The sequence below is a fragment of the Phyllostomus hastatus genome, unplaced genomic scaffold, assembly GCF_019186645.2.
Source record: "Phyllostomus hastatus isolate PE091 unplaced genomic scaffold, TTU_PhHast_1.1 phas_contig_210, whole genome shotgun sequence".
NCBI classification, from domain to species: domain Eukaryota; kingdom Metazoa; phylum Chordata; class Mammalia; order Chiroptera; family Phyllostomidae; genus Phyllostomus; species Phyllostomus hastatus.
This window is the reverse complement of record NW_025333737.1, coordinates 16,155,348-16,176,752: the sequence shown is the minus strand read 5'-3', so window position 1 is coordinate 16,176,752 and position 21,405 is coordinate 16,155,348. Positions and strand designations below refer to the sequence as shown.

Below are 21,405 nucleotides of genomic sequence, written 5' to 3'. Positions count from 1 at the left end.
GTACTACTCCATTTCCTATACTGTTCTTAACATCCTCCTGTCTATTCTGTATCTACCAATTTGTACTTCTTAATCCCTGCACCTTTTCCCCCATTATCCCCCTTTCCCCTCCCAACTGATAACCCTCCAAATGATCTCCAAATCTATGATCCTGTTTCTATTCTGTTTATTTGCTTTGTTTTTTTATTCAATTGTTGATAGTTATAAATTTATTGCCATTTAATGTTCATAGTCTTGATCTTCTTTTTCTTACATAAGTCCCTTTAATATTTCATATAATAATGGCTTGGTGATGATGAACTCCTTTAGCTTTACTTGTCTGGGAAGCACTTTATCTGCCCTTCCATTCTAAATGACAGCTTTGCTGGACAGAGTAATCTAGGTTGCAGGTCCTTGCTTTTCATCACTTTGAATACTTCTTGACAGTCCCTTCTTGCTTGCAAAGTTTCTTATGAGAAGTCAGCTGACAGTCTTATGGCAGTCTTATGACAGAACTCCTTTGTAGGTAACTGTCTCCTTTTCTTTTGCTGCTTTTAAGATTCTCTATCTTTAACCTTTGGCATTTTAATTATGATGCGTGTTGGTGTGGTCCTCTCTGTGTCAGTCTTGTTTGGGACTCTCTGTGCTTCCTGGACTTGTATGTCTATTTCCTTCACCAAGTTAGGGAAGTTTTCTCTCATTATTTTTTTCAAATAAGTTTTCAATTTCTTGCTTCCTCTCTTCTTCTGGCACACCTATGATTCAAATGTTGGTACATCTGAAGATGTCCCAGAGGTTCCTTAAACTATCCTTGGTTTTTTGGGTTGTTTTTCTTCATGTTCCAAATCATTGATTCGGTTCTCGGCTTCATCCATTCCACTGCTGGTTCCCTGTAACTTTTTCTTTATTTCACTTAGTGTAACCTTCATTTCTACCTGGGTCTTTTGTATGCTGTTGAAGTACCCAGTGAGTTCCCTGAGCTTCTTAATAACCAATATTTTGAACTCTGCATCTGTTAGATTGCTTGTCTCCATTTTGTTTTATTCAGTTTCTGGAGTTTTGTTCTTTCTTTAATTTGGGCCATATTTCTTTGTCTTCTCATTTTGGTGGCCTCCCTGTGTTTGTTTCTATGTATGAGGCAGAGCTGCTTTGATTCCCTATCTTAGTAGTGTGGCCTGTTGCAGAAAAGTGTGCCAATAAGTTGGATGAGGAGCCTTAGGTAATCACCTGGGCAGGGCAACCTGTGTGAACCAGGTAGATGGAGTCTCTGATATGGTGTCACTGCTCTGTGGCCCTGTGTGGGAGTGGGCTCAGAAAGGGGACAATGCTGCTGCTTGGCCGCTGGAGTTTTGTCTGGAAGGAAGCTGTCCTCAGGCACTTATCCTGATGTCAGACACTTCAATTTCTTCCCCTTGGCAAAGGTGCCTTTCCAGCTGCTACCCCCATTGCTGGAGTCCAGAGTGAGTGAGTCTGTGTAAGTTCGAAGTCTGCTGTGAGCCGTTTAGGAGGAGACTCCCGAGAATCCCATAGATTCTTCTGCTGCTCCAACCCCCACTGGTTTGTACAGCCAGAAGTTATGGGGACTTATCTTCCTGGCACTGGAATCCTGGACTGGGTGGTCTGGTATAGGGATGGGACCTCTTGTTCCTGAGGTATCCCTCCTAATTTTCATTTACCATCCATGGGTATGGGACCACTTTTCCTCATCTCTGTGTCTCTCTGTGTGTCTCTTGTATCTGCCCCTCCTACCTGTCTGGATGAATGTGACTTCTTTAATGCCTTGGTAGTCGGACTTCCATACAGCTTGATTTTGTGACAATTCTGGGTGACAGCTGTTTTGTGGTCTAGTTGTAATCTTTGCTGTGGTTGTGCGAGAAGGTGAGCCATGTTTACCTATGCCTCCATCTTGACCCTTATTATCTGACTTTTTAATTACAGCCACCCGAGTGGGCATGGAGTGGTATCTCATTGTGGCTTTGATTTGCATTTTCCTGATGGCTAATGACGTTGAGTACCTTTTCATGTGCTTATTGGCCTTTGAACTTTACTTATTTTAACCTTTTCACTTTGATCATGCCTTGCCAAATATAAACTACAGCAACAGTAAAATAGTTAATCCCACCACAATGAGGAGACACTAAAATATATATATTTTTGAATAGCATAGGATAATGTTCTTCCTCAAGAATCTTACAATTATTTTTATAAAACAGAAACAGTTATTCCTAAGTGTTTAATTAAAATGTTGCAGGTAATTTGTTAATAGGTCTTGTTTATTTCTTTAAACATTTTTTTAAATTATATTTTTGTCATTACCAGTTATCCCCCTTATACCTCCCTCCTGTTCTGTTTATTTCTATTAGCATCTATTTTGGATTACAAATAATTCTAAGCCTGGTGTTTAGTATTTAACAATGTAAAGGACAGGCAGTTTGAAAAATACCATTGAAAAATTATTCTTCTCTCTCCCCAGTAACTTTCAGCACAAATTCTTTTTAGGTAAAAAACTAAATATTATAAGAAATAAATTTAAATACCTGGAAAAAGTCTCCTAATCCCATAATTTTTAAAGTACTGATTTCATAAAAAATAATTTTTTGGCATATGATATATTTAGATACTGAAGTTATTTGTTTTGTCATAGCAACGCTGGGTATATATAAGAAATCAGAGAAGGGAAAGATATTTTCACTTCTCTAACTTCAGCCTTAGTAGAAGCATAAACGCTAATTACTGGAAATGATATAGTTTATAGAAAGATGATTTTAAAAAATCCTTTTGCAATGCAACTATGTAGTAAAACTTCAAGGTTGTTGTAGGTTATGCTTCTTTTCACTATTCTAGAAATTCTTTTAAAACCCTAAAACATCAAGACAGGCCCTTTCCTTTAAGTGTAACACACACACAATTTTACTGTTAAAATCAAATTTGCCAGCTTAATATTGAGTGTTTCCCCTACACTTTAATTTTTAATCTTCAAATATGAGATTCCCACACAGGCATTAAGATGTTTCTCAAATTAGTACTTAATCCTTTTGCATCTGCCTTTGATTAGCATTTCTTCGAGGTTATAGCACATAGTATCAATCAAGAGAATTCATGTCTTTTGCCATAGCCAAATACACTCTGGTAGCCTCTACATAAGTAACATATTTAACCAACCCTCATAGGTTAGTTTTAAATGTGTTAGGCACACCAGTCTCCAACAGCCACATCAGTAAAGATGCAACCATATAAGCCAAGACCCTGGCTATAAACTTGCTCCATAAATATGCCACATGTCAGAAGAGAAATAACTCAAATTCATCTAGAAAATTAAAAAAAAAATCTGCTTATAGGAAATACAATTCCCCAAATAAAAATTCTTAGAAAAACCAATAAAACAATAAACGAAACAAATGAATCCTTTGCACATTAATATCATAATCTTTCAGAGGAGATGAAGGGGGTGGTGAAGATGTGTAATATGATGGAGGAACTTAAAAAACAAAAGAGAATACTAGTTGAAACCAAGGGATTTTGAAATCTTCAGAAAAGGAATGAAAATCTTCTCTGATGGTTAAAATCATTTACCTTGAGACAGAAGGCCAGACCAGATGACCTTTCAAAATTCCTCAACAGAATTTTATACATTTATGATAACTGTCTTATTTAGAGAGACTGCACCGTTATAAGCGATTTACTGGAGGAAACCTATGAAGATGTTCCTTGTGTTATTTTTACCTGAGGAGGAGCCTTTTTCAGTAACACAAGAAGAGCCTGTAACACCAGATTAGAAAATCGAGGGCCAATAGGGACATAATCTGGAAGAGAAACACCATGTTTAGGGATTTGATACAGAAATGCACATATTCCAAACATTCAGATTATTCTACAAGAGCAAACGTAGTTCTAAAAACAGTCATGCAACTAACGATAATAAGAAAAAAAACTTTAATAACTTCAATGCATAAAATTATATAAGAACCCTTACCTGCAATTTTTTTTAAAAAGCTTCTAAACATACATTTTAGGTTCATATAGACATATTCAGAGACAATTTTTTTAAAGAAGAAAAACCCTAGATGTATATACTAAACATTTCCAGACATTACTACAAACCATGGCAATACATTTCCCTAAGTACACAGGCAACAAAACACCACACTAGAAAATGGCTAGAAGGAAAAATGTCAAGTAATAATAATGTAAGAAAGGTACTGCAGTATAACTAAAAAGAGGTAAGAGCCACTGAGATTCGACCTCAGATGGTGAAGAATAAAGAACTTTTTGAAATAACTTCCCACCTGTTAAATTTCTAGCAATCCTTTCAGATTTTGCACAAATGCCATCTCCTTAACTCTCTCTGCATATTGCAGATGCAGCCTGCCCTGTGCTCACAGCTTCCTTCAGGCATCAGCCCTCTAAAGTCAAAAGTGATCCTTCCTTTTTCTGACTATCCAGAACAATGGCACATTCTACATAGCATTAATTTTGCCAACATATGTTATAACGACAGAGAGCATCTTATTTTTCTGAGACCTAATAATTCTAGCACAGTAAGGGCTCAGCAAATGCTTGTTGACTAAATGAACAAACAAGTGCAGATAATAACTTCCTACGAGTGAAAATATACTCAGAGGGCACACATTCCTGACATAGTAGTGTTGCTATGACCACACATCTCAATTGTGTTTAGATAAAGGAATTTACACAGAGCTATGAGTATGCGCCTAAAAGCTTTTAAAGAAATAATCTTATAAACTGGGCTGAAATGTATCAAAAATATCAGACCAAAATCCCAGGTCACTAGATAAAACTATCAACTTAAAAAGAACTCACAGATACACCTGCTTTGCTTTATAACAAATATTGCCTTAGAAAACAAGAAAATAAATAACAGGACCTACCTAAACCAAGTCTGAAAATCATGGGGAAAACATAGTCAGACAGTTAACTTGAGATTGTTAAACTACACCATTACGGATAGTTTAAGGAAGAAGGGATTAATCAGGTGTTAGATAGTATTTTCAGAGGTTTATTAAGTCACCAGGATGGTTCAATTTCAACAGAGTTTATTACAACATCCTGAGCCATTGTTATAATAGTAAGTTTATTCCAGGTTATCTAATTTTTGCAATGGAACAAAATGTAAGTGCTGGCTGGTGCGGTTCAGTAGATTGAGTGCTGGCCTGCAACCAGAAGGTTGGTAGTTCAATTCCCAGTTGGGGCACATGCCTGGGTCATGGACTAGGCCTCCAGTCAGGGCATGCGAGAGACAACCGATAGATGTATTGCTCACACGTTGGTGTTTCTCTCCTTCCCCCTCTCTCTAAGCAAATAAATAAAATCTTTAAAATGTAAGAGTAATACTTTCCTGGACTTTATTTGTAATCACCCCTTATGCACTCAGTGCAGGGACTGTCTCATTCATCTTTGTACTCTGCAGCAGTGCACTTAAACACAGGCGATGTTTAATAAATATATTTTTTAAATTACTATAGAGCACTTTTAACTTTCACAATGTCTTCCACATTGTTACCCCATTTTAGTCTTCACAATTATTCTATGAAAAAAGTAAGGAAAGGGATGCAGTCTCTGCTTTACATGAGCAGAAACTGAGGTAACGCGGAGCTTGCGGCTTCTGCCCCAAGTGGTACCTCGTGGCAGTTGTACGCCCTCCTTTCACTAGTTCTGTCCCAGTTCCTAAGTGGAGCCTCTGAGCCATGGGCAATAAATATATCCACCAACAAAAATTACCGATCAATTATTATGGGCAGGGAACTCTGCAAAAGGTACAAAATAGTATGAGGTAGGAGTCCTTACAGGAAAGCAGTTCACAGTGAAGTTACAGTCATAGGCATACTTAACGTGGACAGCATCACTGACTAGAGAGGGAAGAGATAATGTTACATTTCCTTACCAGACAAAGAAGGGTATTTGTGTTGCCTTATAGTTTATAAATACCTGTTCTTTTTCTCTTATGATTTGTGCAACACTGGCTATAATGAGGCAGAGACCGTACAACGGCAAATGTTAGGACTCACCAAGCAGTCTCTCAATGTCATCCACGACCACGCAACTGAGCTGGGATTTGTACGCGTCGTCAAAGATCTGGAAGAAAGCAAAACCATTTATCATCTCACTGTTCTCTGTAATTATGGCAACTTCCAAGAAGATACAATTTGGTGAACTCTTGGGCAATGCCTAAACAACGCACAGTAAAACACCAGTATTTCAGACTACACTAAATTAGAATTTAAGAGATAATAGGATTTTAGAATGAAAATAGTTCTTGCCATTGAAGAATGAAAAAACTGGGGTACAAGGCAGTGAAATGACTTGCCCATGATGACACAAGGTGGTCAGAGCTACATCATGGCTGGGATGCTGCGAACAGACAAATTCTGCTGAGAACAGACAAATTCCGTCAAGTCTGCCACAAAGGTTTCTCCTATTTCAGGAGCATGATGAAGCCACAAGGGATATGTAAATAAAGCTGGGTGCCATTTTACTATCTGTGAGAACTGTGGCCCTATCAGGCAGGAATCGCACTGGAAGAACAGGAGCTTGTCAGCTCAAACCAGACGATAATGGTCAAAGCGTTAACAAACAAATTAGAGCTGAGTATAAAGGACCTGGCAGATCTGGTTCTATCTTTAGAAACAGACAAAGACACTGTGAAGAGAATTGTCTGATGAGCACCCAAGGCCTTAGACCGCCCTTTCTGTAACCCTGGGGGTTCCTTTTCCAGCAACTATAACTGAGACTCAGTGCATCCTGTGGGTGTCCTGTCAGAATTAATTCCTGCATCCCGGCTCAACCTCTCTGGTTGTTAAATAACCTCAGAGCACAAAGGAGGACTAACCCGCTCCCCACAATTTTGCTTGGGGAGATATGATATTCCCCAGTAGGTATCTTTTAAGTATAAAAGATAAAAAATTAGGCATAGAAATAAATTAAATCAACCTATAATATTAATATTTTTCATATTAAGTTTAAAGACAACCTGTGTATACTTGGTCTTTAAAGTATTTGTAACAATTAAGAAAATTTACCATATTAGACTACTAGATTGGCCTTGTTAGTTCAATTTAAAATATGCAATTGAATAATTAACTTTACATTGGAAGGTAAAAGATAATTTTAGTAGCCTTGCAAATGGTAAAGATAATCTAAGATTAACCATATTATGTATTAATTTAATTTAGTATTAAATAAATATAATTATATACTTTGAAATTAGAATGATTTTTGTTAGACAAAAAACTGATGTACTTCAGAGAAAATATTTTAAATGTGGAAATAGGGTTTAAGATATTTTTAAAAATTATACTAAACTGTAAAAGTCACCTTTTAAGTAATTGCTAAATTTTTCTAGACTTACAGAGTAAGAGATGTAAGTAGACTTTTTTAAAGTTAGTTTACTTTTGTTTTCAAAACTAAGTCTTAAATAATTTTGATATGTTGAATTTTAATTTTTTAGACCTTAAATTAGCTATATGGTCTTTTCTATACTCAAAAGTCACCTCCAAAGATGCAAAAAACCCAAAAAGCAAAAAACCAAACTCCTGCTGACAATCTGATGGCAAACCCCTCCTGGGAACGCCTGACGGAAGGGCTCTGCCACTCCCCTCCGCACCACTCCCTCCGCCCTCGGTCCCTCTCTCAGAGTCACAGCCCCATCCGCCCTTCCGCCCTTCCGTCCTCAGCTATCTGCCTCCCCACCACGAGGGAGATAAAAACGACAGAACATATCATTTTCTGGAAGGAGCTTGAAGAGTCACTGCTTGATTCTCCAATATCTGGCACAGAACAAGACTTACTAATGATACTGGCTCAATGACCTCAGTGGCCAAAACAACACAAGTTCTGAATCCATCTTGCCAGAAGTCACTTGTCTCTCTTCTCTTCTGGTAGCATTTTGTGTATATATAGTGTATATATTATGGGTTCACTGTACCTTTCCCTGCATCATACTAGACTGTACATCTCGGGTGGCCTCACCAGATACCTCATACAATACAGTACCTCACCAGAAAATAATCAACAAATATTTACTGACAGAATAAATTTAGGCATTTTGGATTTAAGTGGGAATGTCAAGTACCTAGCTGGAAGGCACACGTGAAGTCAGGGCAGGACAACATCCTCGGGGCACTGACTGCTGAAGCCGTGAGAAGGGATGAGCGCTTCAAGGAGAAATGGTAGAGGCAGGAGAATAAAGAGCTAAGGGCTGAATCTTGGAGTGTTTATTCATCTAACAAATATTTTTTATGTGTCCAACATTGATGAAGGTAATACAGAAAGTAATGAATAAGACAACACGATCCCATCTTCACAAAAGCAGGGGAAGCAGATCACATGTATCTATCTATGATGAGCATGACATTATTATGCGAGAGGACTTAAATTCGAGATGACACAGTGGTACAGATCAAGGGAGAGGTGGTGGTCGTGGCGGTGCCCATATACATCCTGGTTCTCCTTCTGGCACGTGATTGGACTGTACTTCGTTACCCTCTCTCAAGAATGATTATGGGCTTGCTCTGGTTAATGAAATGTGAGTGGAAATCTATCGTTTTCTGGAAGGAGGTTTGAGAGTCACTGCCTGATTCCCCTTATTCCCTTTCTCCTGCCTTGGCTCTCACGGAATCACGCGTGAGATGGGGCCTCTGCTATGATGGGCATGAACCATGAGCAAGAAATAAACTCTCTTGAGTGAGGCTACTGAAATTTTGGGGTTGTTCATCATTGTAGCACAACTTGGCTTATTCTGACTGATATGGCAATTATGGAGTTGGCGCTGTGCTCCTAAATTTAGGAAATGATGTTTAAGTGGAGATCCGAAGGATGGACTACCAGTGGACAACAGGGGAGAAAGTGTTCTAGCAGAGCGCACTGAAGGTGGGAGGTACGGTGGTGAGAAAGTCCAGGAGTGCCGCAGGGACTGACACAGAGACGAAGCATAAAGTGAAGGGTGTCAGTGTTGGCGCGGCGTGGGTGCGGGTGGTGGGTGAGAGACGAAGCAGGAGAGAAGTGGGAGAGACAAAGGAAAAGTTTAAAGCAGTTCCCCCGTGGCTCTCTGCTGTTTTTGAAGACTGAACCAATATAGCAGCCAATATGGTATCTTCTAAACTCAGGTGATTTCAAGAAGTCCCTGAAAATAATGCTTTGTTCTTTAAAGTATTTTTCAGAATTTTTCCGAAGGCTCTGATGCAAGAATATAATTCTGTCAAGCTATAATATCGTGGATTAGAGCCATGGGGGCCCAAGGACAATACATTTCTGCAGTTTCCCCAAATTAGCCCTTCTCCCTCCTCAAAAATAATGTTGAGTTTGCATGGCAACAGGGACCTTACTAAGAACATTGCTTGGCTCTAAATATTGCTGTGTAGCCTCACCAACTTATCTCAGATGCTGTGATTCATGAAGCATTGCAAATCACCTCACAGCTAGCTGCATGGGCTACAACACGTTTGGAAAAAAGTACCTACAGCAGTCATTCAATGTAAAGGAGTTTTTTTTACAGACAGCTCTTAATGTACTAATTAGTATCACAGGGAGAGGACACTCACAGGTAACTCTTAACAGCATACTAACCATGACAAAGGCAGTGCAATTCCAGTTGTGACTTGACCAGTTTCAGTTGACCAGTCAACTGAAACTCCTTTGGGTAGCAACGTGCTCTAATTTAAATACACACGCCCCTTGCACTTCTCACACACGGCTTTCCTTATCTAGTCAATAGTGCAGTAGAGGGTCATGCAGACTTCCCTGGGATTCCTGTTTTCTGCTTAATCTCAGCTGCTTCCATTTGCGCTTCCCAGCCCAGGCCCCAGCAGAGTGTTCACGAAGAAGATACTCAGATCCAACTGGCAAGTATATGGGATGAGCTGCCAGACTAAAATATACATGAGACACTCACATATTACTCCAAACGTTCTACCACAACTTTGGGTAGATAAATCCGAAAAGAACTAGAAGAAAAGATGCAAAAGGTAAAATTGCACAAACTGCCCCGGCTAGAATATTACACACAGCAGGAGTGCCCACCTTCGCAGCAGTGACCGCACACAGGCAGCGCCTGCTCCAGGTCAGATGATGCCAGCGCAACAGCTCCCCAGGTGGGCTGAACTGGCTAATGGCTGTATCTTATGGACTCTTTCACAAAATTCATTTAAATTCTGATCCTCTTATTTATGAAGATGAAAGTATAATACTCAAGCCTTTTCTTGATGGAGAGGTTATCGCTAGGGGATCATCTAAGTTGTCATGCAAACCAGGACACTTGAAAGGGGAGAGCTGTTAGTAATCACACTGGAACAACAGGTAAAAACCAGGATTGCTCAAAGCAAATTGGGGTGTATGATCATCCTACTTTTATTGGGGAGTTTCCTGTAGAGCAGGTAAAATGATCAGTGTGTGGATATAAATATGCATAATGTTTATATATATAGTCTTAAAGTCAGGTGAGAAGTCTGAAAGAGAAAGCTAAAGAAAAAAATGGGAAGAAGTGAAGAAAAAGTGTGAAAAGGAGTGGCATCGGTGAACATGGAAACAATGAGGACTATCCTAGAAGATGAACAACACCTCTGGAAAACAGAATCCCAGTGTCCTGGCTGTGGACATAACGAGGCCATCATGACACTTTGGTGCCGCCTCTCTTGTGTGCAAAGGCAGGTAGTGGTCCTAAGAGACAATCCAGAATGTGGGGAGCCTGGGTTCGAGGCAAAAGCAGGCTGGAAGCACTCTGGGCACTGAAGAAAAGGGGGTGTGGGGTCCCTGATACACAGGGGTGAGGGGCAGGTCTGAATACAGTCCTCAAGGACACGGCAAGCTCTCAAGGCACACAGCTCACTCCTGGAATCTTCCGACATGCTAGGAGCCACCTGTGTGCAAGGGGAGGGCAGTAGCTGCAGACCCCAAAGTCTACAAGAATACAAATGGGAACATGCCAAGCATTAGCTCCATGTTAATCCTGGCCTTTCAGAATTACAAACCACAGCAAAGCGTGTTCCAAGTGGGTTCTGTCCTCCATTTTCTATAACCCCTTTAGTGCCCTAAGGTAAGTGAAGCCAAATTCCCTGCTTCTTTGGGGGCTGAAAGAGTTCATCTCAGTTCTGAAGTGGTTGGCGTGAAGTACCTAGTCAGTGCGAATCTGACGATTTAGAAAATCCCTAGTGCAGTAAATCTGTCAACAATTAGTTGAGAGCACACTCTAATCATATTTGGTAGCACATAAAAACATAAATGAGCAAATTCAAATCAGTGCTATCAGCAATAATCTCTAGTTTCTAAAAATAACTTGGGAGCAGACCGAGCACACATTAGCCGTCTTCCGACGAAACTGCCTCAGGAAGTGGACCTAAACTTTTGGCAAAGCACTAAAGATTCCTGGAATGACCTTAAAATCCTTTATACGTTCTCCCTGCTTTTCAGGAAAAATCCTTCCATTTTCATATAACTCGAGCCACAGAGTGAGGTATTATTCTTAATAATATAAAAACTCACAAGTTCTGAAGGTTCCACTACAGATCTGCACCACCTTCCTTTTCGTGTCACGAACACCAAAGGACAAAAGGCATCAAACAAAACAGCAGGCCCCTGCCCCCAGCCCCGCAGGGACCTGCAGTCGCTTCCAAGGTGTTCTCTCCTCCCAGTCAGTACCTGCACAAACTTCCATGAGTGAGCCACATGATATATTAGGATGTTAACTGAAAACATCCAAATTCTGTTGCTTAGTAACTGCTGTCAAAAGATCCAATTTCCAGCTCTCCTCTTTGTATGGCCTGAACCATGAAAAGGGGGGATTAGGCCCCACGGTTCTGTTCGGAGCAGACTACAGTCTGCAGTGGGATTTACAGGAGGAGGATGTTCAGAGAAGATTACTTCTTTCCTGCAAAGCTAGTGGAAAGGAAAATTCCTTCCATTAATTTTCATTCCTTTAAAAGCAAGACTATATTATGTTATTAATGGGCATAGTTTTATAAATCACTAATATTTTTACCTAATTTTATTCAAGTAATTTAGTCACATCAGATTGTTCTATTCTCAGTACTAATTATGAACTCGAAAAGCATCAAGAGTAGGTAATTAGTTAAAATAAAATTCTATTGCTTTGCTCTTTTGTTCATTTAATGCCACTAATAGAACTAGTACAACAAATTTTTTTTAAAAGTATAGAGGCAGAAGTAAAAAATGGAATTAAAATATTAAGATAAAATGACATTGGGAAAACAAACATAAATAGGGGAAGGAAGGCCTGTGAAGACTTCAAGCACCTGAATGCAGCATATCTCACCCCCCACCCGCCCCCAGTGTGAGGGTAACACTGCATACAGCTGTGGAAGTGCTGAGAAGTTGCTCTGTGGAGAAAGAACTTAATCAAATTAAGGGCAGTATAAGATGAACTTTAAATTAATTGAGGATAAACTACTTTAATACATTTTAATGCCATCCATATGTGAACAAAAATCAGTTGCTTAATTACAGTGAAAATGGATATTCATTTTCACTGTCTATAATGAATATCAGTGAAAGATATTCATTAAAGCAAGTCTAAATGACTCTCTCTACTAACAAAAACTCTTTTACTTTAAGTAATAAAATGGCATATAAAGATATTTTATGAATTAACCATTCAGACCATCCCTCTTTAACAAAAATTAATGTTATAATATTTCTGAGTTTCACAAACTACTGCCATTGCAAAACATTTTGAAAACTCTTTAAAAATTGAGTATTTAGTCATGAAAATGTAGCCAAAGAAATAATTAAATGCCATCTTTTACCTATGAAATTAGCAAAAAATATCTTCATAACATCAAGTGTGCCTGAGAGTCCAAGGAAACTGACACTCTCAGACGATGGGGCCGCTAGTGTAAATTAGCTCAACTTTCTGAAAAGAAGTGGGCTCCTATAAATCATTACTATTTTGACATATGAGTTTTGATAGCAATACTATAAGAACCTTTAAATTATTCCTATTTCTACCTCAGCAGTACCAATTCTGAGGATTTATCCTAGGAACTAACCAACAGAGCATGCACGATAATGATGACAAGTGAAAATAGCCACTCTGCTTTATCAGGCACATACTATGTCCCAAGGCACTGTGTGGCACATCACACGAATTACCATTTCACCTCATTCTCACAACTCTAAGAGGCAGCTATTATGACTATGATATCGATTTTCTAGCTGAGAAAACAGAGGTTTACAGTCAAGAGCTGGTAAATGTGGCGGAGCTGGGGTTCAAACTCGGATCTACCTGAAACCTAAGCCCAGCTTCTCAGCCAGTAAAATATGCTAAGAAAACTCTAAGAAGAAGATGGTGGCAGTAATTTCCATAGTTTGGTAGTTCTACAGCACAATTATTTATAATTGTGAAAAAGCCCTGGAAACAACCTAAATGTTCAATAAAAAGGGGATGTTTAAATGGATACTACATGGCTATTAGCTTAGCGTACTATTGAGGTTAATTTTAATGACACTGAAAAAAGTTTGTAACATATTAAGTGAAAAAAGCAGGTTTAAAGCAACATGGCCAACGCGGTCCCCGACACATAACGTTGTGTGTCTGCGTAGAGAAGGCTGGAGGGCAAACATGGACTTGTTTTTATTTTCTCTTACATCTTTTTCTACATTTTCTAATTATTTTTGCAATTAGAAAAAACTACATTTGGGTGTGGGGGGGAGCACTTACAGAGAAAGAACTGTCCTCTTCAGAATAATAAAAAAAATTGTAAATTATTTGTGCTCTGAAAAAAAGCATTAAAACATCTTCTTCCCATCAGCACACTACAAGTGAACGGAAGACGAAGACAGTGGGGGAGGCAGATCAGAACTGTTAACGAATGGCATTCACATCCCATTTTCAAGAGCAACCTGGAAGACTCAGCACCTCCAGGCTGGTGTGTGCCCTCCAGCTTTTGTCAGCCTGCCATTGGGCAACAATGTCAAAGTTATTTGCAGGGAAAGATTCTGCAATATTTCTAATATAGTTCTATATTAGAAGCCTATACTTCATTCTTTCTCTGTTCTGTACTTTAGTTTCAGGGAATAATATTTTCCCCAAGAAAACCAAAAAATTGAATATGTATTTCTTCTACTGCTAAAGCAGAAATAATTTTGTAACTTGAAAAATGCATGGATGATCCAGACAGTGAATCATGAATTGAGACAATTTTGAATAAGCTTGTGTAGACACTTATTTTCATATTCCTTAGCCTTCTACTCATTTAAAATTCTGCCTTGAAAGGCTTCAACAATTTAAAGATTAAATCATAAGTTATTATGCCATTAATTTAACTATTTAAGCCTCTGAAATCAGCATATACCTTCCCCCCTCAAGTCAATTTGCAAGAGATTAAAATAATAAAAATGATAATATCTCACACTTACAAAGCAGCTTTGATCTGCAGGAGTCTAAAGTACTTTTTAAAAACTTTTATAGAAAAACTAGGACCATCCGCCCACATCTCGGAGTACATCTGAGGCAGACGCTGGCAGCTGGTGTGAAGCAATGGAATAACTTACCATCTGCACAGAAGATGACTACTTTTGACAAGTATAAGGAATAGACGGAGTTAGAGACGTGCCAATAGAATTAGCTGTTAATTAAAAGATAAATTCAATGACCACAAATTCCAAAGGCACTGAATTTACGATTCTAAAACTATGTAAATATTCACCAGAGGAAGTGGCTTAACGGTTTGCTTTAGAGGAAGGGAAAAAAACAACAAAAAAACGAAGAAAATGAACCCCTGCCTACATCAGGGAAATTACTGGTCCTCTTTATTCTGTCCAGAATCACAAGTGGATACTGCTGGTTTCACCTCAGACAGAATAAACTGTGATATTTAAGTTCTTTTTGTGTCTAGAAACATTTCCCTCTCTTTCATACTCAGTTCCAAAGATCCTTGTATGGAACATTTCTCTTCCCATTTCAGTGTGCAGAACTGGACCCCTGCTCCAAGCTCTGCCTCCTCCACCCATTTCAAGCCCCCTACAGAAATAATTTTCTGCTGCCTGCACAAACAAGAGACTACCTTTTCAAACATATTGTTTTGGAGTCAGCTTCCTCTTAAATGTGGTTTTCTTCTTCAGTCTCTTCCCTAAAGAAAAACTGAAGTGACTCCATCCTGGAGGGCCCCTGGGCACGGTGAGAGAACACCTGAGCTGTTTTCACTAAGCGGCACTCCAATTCTGAAGCTTACTTTCCCTGAGTCTGATTTTTCCACATCTCTTTAACATAGAGTCAGTTCTTATCTATAAAAGATCAAGCATGAAAAAAAATGATTTAAGTAAAGAACTACTTCAACTAGATACAAAATAAAATTTCTTCACCGCCTGGGAATATATAAAATCAGAACATCAATGGAAACACTGGCTGCCAAGGGAGATGGAACAGCCATTAAGAATTTTCATCATTGCTTTTCATTGCTTTTAAAGAGCAGCCACGTGCTCTCCCAGATGCCTTACGTGGCACTCGCTTGAACACCTGAGGTGGACCAGATGGTGTTCGAGTCCTGCCAGCTCTGGGAGTCTGTTCTACGTTGTTCTAACTCACTGACGGCTCCAAGCAGCCATGTTGAAAAGGTGACACACGGCACACGGAGGAAGGAAGAGGGATGAGGGACTGCATTAAGTTGCCAAGCGGGCTCATTATTATCTATATACTACATTGTTTCTGTAGGGGTTTTTGGAAATATCTTTGCAATGATATTCTTCTGTATGCAGTCAACCTGACTGACCTCAAACAGTTTGACTTTGTACATGCAGGAACTTAAAAACAGATCCTAAATAAATCTGTCCCACTCTACTCAAGCACTCTCAACTAGAATCTGTCTTTCAAGCAATACGAACTTAAGAAATAAAAATTAATCATAATGTGTATGAAACAAAACATAATTTGGATGATAAAAGTACTCTAATAAAAATTCATTACAAAGTTAAACATGTCTAAAATAGCTGTTTCTTCCTAAATTCTGCTGACAATGTAGCCCCACTTAGGAAGAACACAGTTGCTATGGTGCACACACACAGGTGTATCTGTACATGCACACACACATCTGACAGAGATGAAATTAAAATGAAAGTAAAAATCTTGATACCTTCTTCATGGCCTGACACTTGGCTGTCTCAGAAAAGCCAATCATCTTATCAGGAGAACAGATCTTGATGAAGGGGAAATTGGACTCCTCTGCAATCTTCGCAGCTAGCGCAGTCTTCCCACTGTGAGGAGGGCCTGCGCAAAGACACGGGCAAGTCGGGGGAAAAAAGCCAAGCTAAGCAAAGGGGAACAAAACAAGTTTAAACTTTTATCCACAAGATACCGAGGTCTCAACTAGTCGCTCATTAACATTTTCTGACACAATTTCACGGCAGACATGTTTTCCCTTATTTATTAGCAACTAAACTTAATGAACTGATTAGCATTTCTCAAAATTATGATGAAATACATTCCTTCTTTCTTTCTCACATGGCTTTAATCTTTCACAGTTCTGACTGAATATATAAAATACAAAGATTTTGCTTCTTTGAAAAAAGAGTGCATTCAAATGCATATCCACATCTATATTTAGTTCTACCAAATTGTCTAACAAAATAAATATAATCTTAGGAGATGACTGTGGGGGCAGGGAACAACTGCCTTATTAGAAGCAAATGTGACTTAAAAAGCTAGAATTCTAAAGACTCAGACCTCCCTATAGGGGCAACCGAATCTACACACGTACCTGTATTTACAAAGCCCCCTTTCCCTCTGCGCAGAGGAAGGTGTGTCCCTCCTCCACCATCAACCAACCAGTCCCTCCCTCCCTTCTCTTCAGGAACCTGGCATTGCTGAGAGTACCCCTCTCCTGCATGTTCCATCTCTCTCTCTTCACACCCCTCAACACTTCTTCTGCCTCCAAAACGGAACTTCCCTGAATGCCTACCCCAGCTGCCTTCATCCTTCCCTCTCCATCCCTTCTCGAACAAGCCCCATGGCTTCCATTCCCTTACAGCAGGGGTGTCAAACTCATTTTTACCGGGGACTACATCAGCCTCCTGGTTGCCTTCAAAGGGCCAAAATAATTTTAGGGCTGTATAAATGTAACTACTCCTTAACCATTAAGGAGTTGTAATTATATTCAGCCCTTTGAAGGCAACCACGAGGCTGATGTGGCCCCCGGTGAAATGGGACCATCAGGGTCACCGATGGCCTCCATGTCCCCAAATCCAACAGATACCTTAACTGTTGGCCTCTTAAGAATATTTGATACAATTGATAACTCTCCTCTTTCCTTAAATATTTTTTCTTTGCTTCTGTGATAGCACATTCTCTTCCCTGCCTTACCTCTTTTGTGAACTCTTCCTTCACTGCTTAGTCCTTAAATGTTGATGCACCTCAGAGATCAGTTCTAGGCCCCCTTTTCTTCTTAACCTGTTCCCTTCTGTAAGCGATTCCGTCCCCTCGCATGGATTCAACCATCCACGTGCTGACAGCTCATGGATGTACACCGCAGCCAGACCTCTCTTTGGAGCCCCAGATCTACGCATCCGATGGGCCACTAGACATTTCCAATTTACTTATCCTATAGGAACCTCAAACTCAATGGGTCCAAAACGGAGCTCATGATCTTTCTTCCCAAATCTGCCATTCCACTAGTGCTCCCAATCTGAGTAAACAGGCCATGTATACTAGACACCTGAGGATCGTGTTTGATGCCTCTCCCATACTCCATCTAGTTGCTTCATATTTCTAAGCTTCAGCTTCCCTTTCCACAGAATAAGGATCACAGCAGCTTCTATCCTCAGAACTCAAGCAGGGTTTAAATGAGATAATATGTGTGAGTGCTAGTAGAGTGACTGGCAAATAGTAAGAATTCAGAGAATGATAGCTTAATTATGATTAACAGTTAATAATAATTATAATAATATGAAGTATCTTTTATTCTACCTCCTAAATATTTCTCAAAATGATCTACTTAACTCCATCTCCACAACCACTGTTACTTCAGACTACAATCAGCTCTTGTGAAGACTAATGCAACTGATTCTAACCAGTGGCCTCTCCTGTATCTTCTTTTGCCCTTCCAATACATTCTCTATCACAAAGCAATCGTGATGTTTTGAAAATACAAATCTGGTCATGTCACTTCATTGCTTAAAACCCAACAAAGGGCTTCCCACTGCCCCTCGGATGGAGTTTAAATCTTTAACATGGTCTCCGAGTCTTTGCGAGAACTGGCCCCTCCGTCTACTTCTTCACCCTCGTGAACGGCCAGTCTCCCTTTCCGCTGCAACCTCCTCCCTGCCCAGGGCTTGTTCCCATGCTGGTCCCTCCACACAGATCCTCTCCCCTGATCACTCTGCCTGGCCAGCTTCTCCGCATCCTTCAGGTCTTGCTTTATATGTGTCCCGCAGTGCCCCATCCCCAGGCCCCTGGGAAGGGTCAGATCCCCTTGTCCTGTGGCCTCACTGAACTTTTCTGATGTCCTGATCATAACTGTAAATGAACAACTGGCGAACAAAATGCCCTTTCCTATTTGTCTGCTTGGTAAAGTCCTAACTGATGCTCCAAAGTCTAAATTAAACACCACCTCTAAATACCACCTAAATTAAACACTAAATGAAATTACCTTGACTACTGATGGGCAACATGACTTGTATTCACACGCTTTACACATATACACTGTAGTCAAGAATTTGTTTACATGTTTTTTTCATGACCAGGCTGAAGTCTGTAGATGCCTCTGTATCCTAAAGCTGCTGCTCTGAGACTTTGAGTGTACACTTTATCTCACAGCAGCAGCTTTAAGATACAAATCAACTAATTAAGTACTCAGTGACTATTTATTTAATTGAATTGAGTACCAGGAGTACTGCACGGTCTATTAAGTAACATAGAAATTTATATAGAATCCTATAAGAAAATTAGTTGCTGTCATTCATCAGTAACATTCTCTCCCCAAAGGGACTTTAACTTGTGCACAATATTGGTATATATATACTAGCTTACTATTTTCAGAAGGTGAATAGTTTTAGAAATACAAATAATTCATTTTTCTGGAATGTGCTAAACAGCTTTGTAAAAATGCTGCTTTTATTTGTTTGTTTTACTTTTAATGCCATCTCATCAGTCCTTCTCACCTTCCAAAAGGACGCTAACCAGCGGTGTGCGGTCACTGTTTTTGGTCTGCTGGACCAGCAGCTCCCCATCTTCCAGAACGCGAGTAACTGGATCACCCCACTTGATGATGCCATTCATAATGTAACTTGCATAATCCTCTTGGTTTGTGCCAAATGCCTATGGAAGAAAAGGATACCTTAAAGCATTTTGAGCATTATATTAAAACTTAAATATTTAAAGGTATAAAAGATGAGTAATAATTCCTACACACTAAAAGTGTTGAGCAATATCCCATATTAATGTAAAAAGCCTGAAAAGCAAAACCAAACCAAATACTGTCTATTGTTTTATAATTTTGCATTTAACTTGTTACCCAGTTGGGAGGGGGGAAGCTGCTTTGTGTGATTTAATGGAATAACACAATCAATTCTAGGCTCAGATTCTACCAGAGCCCAAACTGTCATAATGCACAAGAAAGGATACATTCTAATGTGCTTATTTCTGTAAGGAATACATGGGTTGTTGCCTTCTGTTAAGAACAGAAAAAGAAAAAATGATTATGGACTTAGAAATTAGAAGCAGTTGGCGAGGCAGACAAAGACACTACCCTAACCGTCACTGCAGGTGTCATGGACTGAAATGGGAGCGTGAAATGGTAATAAGGAGGGCCTGTGCGCATCAGCGTGGTGGTAGGGGACAGAAGTTAAATGGAACCAAGGTAAGTATATGTGTGTGAGTGTAAGATTTCAAGTGAAGTAGAAAAGAACAGTTGTAACGAAAGACTGAAGGGTTAGGAGAAGAAAATAAAAGCAATTACTATATGTAATAATTATTTTTTACTTTACTGAGAGAGAGGAGGGGAGGGAGAAAGAAAGGGAGAGAAACATTGACGTGAGAGAGAAACATCAATCAGTTGCCTCGTACGTGCCCAGACCCAGGACCGAAACAGCAACCCTGGCATGTGCCTTGACCTTGGAATCAAGCTGGTGACCTTTCACTGTGTGGGACGATGTGCAACCAAACCCGTCAGGGCTATATGAAAAGTTTTAATTGTGCTCACTACATTTTGGAGTTTAAATCACATCCCTCTTCATTTTCAACTCCTAATCTCAAATTGGGACTCCCACCAAATCAGCTGCCAAAAGTAGTCAGTAACTTTAGTAATTATTTACTTAATTGAATTCTCATAAGGTTAACGGGAAAAGAAATGAGTAGGAAAACATAACATCACTCAGTGTAATGTAAAGGCTACATGTCTTGAGAATTTCAAATTTTAAAGTTATTACATCCTTCAAACAGTTAATTTTTCTCCCTGGCCAGGTGGGCCAGTTACTTGGAGTGTCGTTTCATGCAACAAAAGGTTGCGGTTCAATTCCTGGTCAGGGCAGATACCTAGGTACGGGGTTTGATCCCCGGTCAGGGCACACATGGAAAGCAACCGGTCTGTGTTCCTCCATCACCCTCATGTTTCTCTCTCTTCCTCCCTCCCTTTCTCTCTCTCTCTCAAATCAATAAACATATTTTTAAAAAGTTAATTATTTCACTGCCCGACGTATAGAATAATTTTAATGCTTCTTTAGCACTCGTACTTCATAGAAAATCATTCTTTGTAATACTGTCTCTAAACAGTATACGATGATCTCATTCCTCTATTACTTTGCCACCAAATCATTTCTCAGACGTCTCTTTGGTCCCTGCATACACACTAGTCCTTTGATGGCTGAGTACAAAGGAAGGTCCTCATTCCCTGGTCTGGATCTGTTGCATTCAGTGGCCCTGTAAAAAGTTATAAAGGGAGAGCCTAATAAACACTGCTGTAGGAAATACATAGACAGGCTGACTTTCGTCTTTAATTATTCCAAGGACGCATTCTCAGTCTCACAGCAGCAGCCTCCAGATCCTGAACCAGGAACCAGGGACCCTCCCAGGCTACACAGTCTTCCTTACTTATCCTGTCAGTTCATTTTTGTGTTATCCTCCAGACTCTTGGAATAAATAAAAGAAACTTACTACTTACTTAACTTTGTTATCTTAGTTTCCCCTTTCTTGTATCCAAATTATTTGTCATTAAAAATTCTTGGAATAGATCAGTTAGGCTGGCCCTAATATTTCTGGTAAGTATTACAAATGACAACAGCAAAAGATTAACCATTTCCATTGCTCAATAACTTTTGAAAGTGATTTTATAGTTAAAATTCACAATAGTAATAAAAAAAGTAGACAGAGCTAAAACGAATTGATTTTTGTCTTTAAGGGGGACACTTGCAACAAACGGTTATTGTGAAGAATATCTAAAAACTTATACAGATTAAATAAAAATAATGAAT

At 39.4% G+C, this 21,405-nt stretch overlaps 1 protein-coding gene across 3 annotated transcripts in view; it reads right to left on the bottom strand.

Moving 5' to 3' along the window:
• The window catches only part of NSF (N-ethylmaleimide sensitive factor, vesicle fusing ATPase), a 130,815-nt gene that overhangs the window by 23,980 nt on the left and 85,430 nt on the right, over positions 1-21,405 (bottom strand). For all 3 annotated transcript variants that reach the window (XM_045837118.1, XM_045837117.1, XM_045837119.1), the window contains exons 14-17: positions 19,099-19,255; positions 16,077-16,210; positions 6,006-6,072; positions 3,703-3,782 (exon numbers count right to left, since the gene is read on the bottom strand). In XM_045837118.1, coding sequence (XP_045693074.1) covers positions 3,703-3,782; positions 6,006-6,072; positions 16,077-16,210; positions 19,099-19,255 — 438 coding nt within the window. The remainder of the gene's footprint in view (positions 1-3,702; positions 3,783-6,005; positions 6,073-16,076; positions 16,211-19,098; positions 19,256-21,405) is intronic.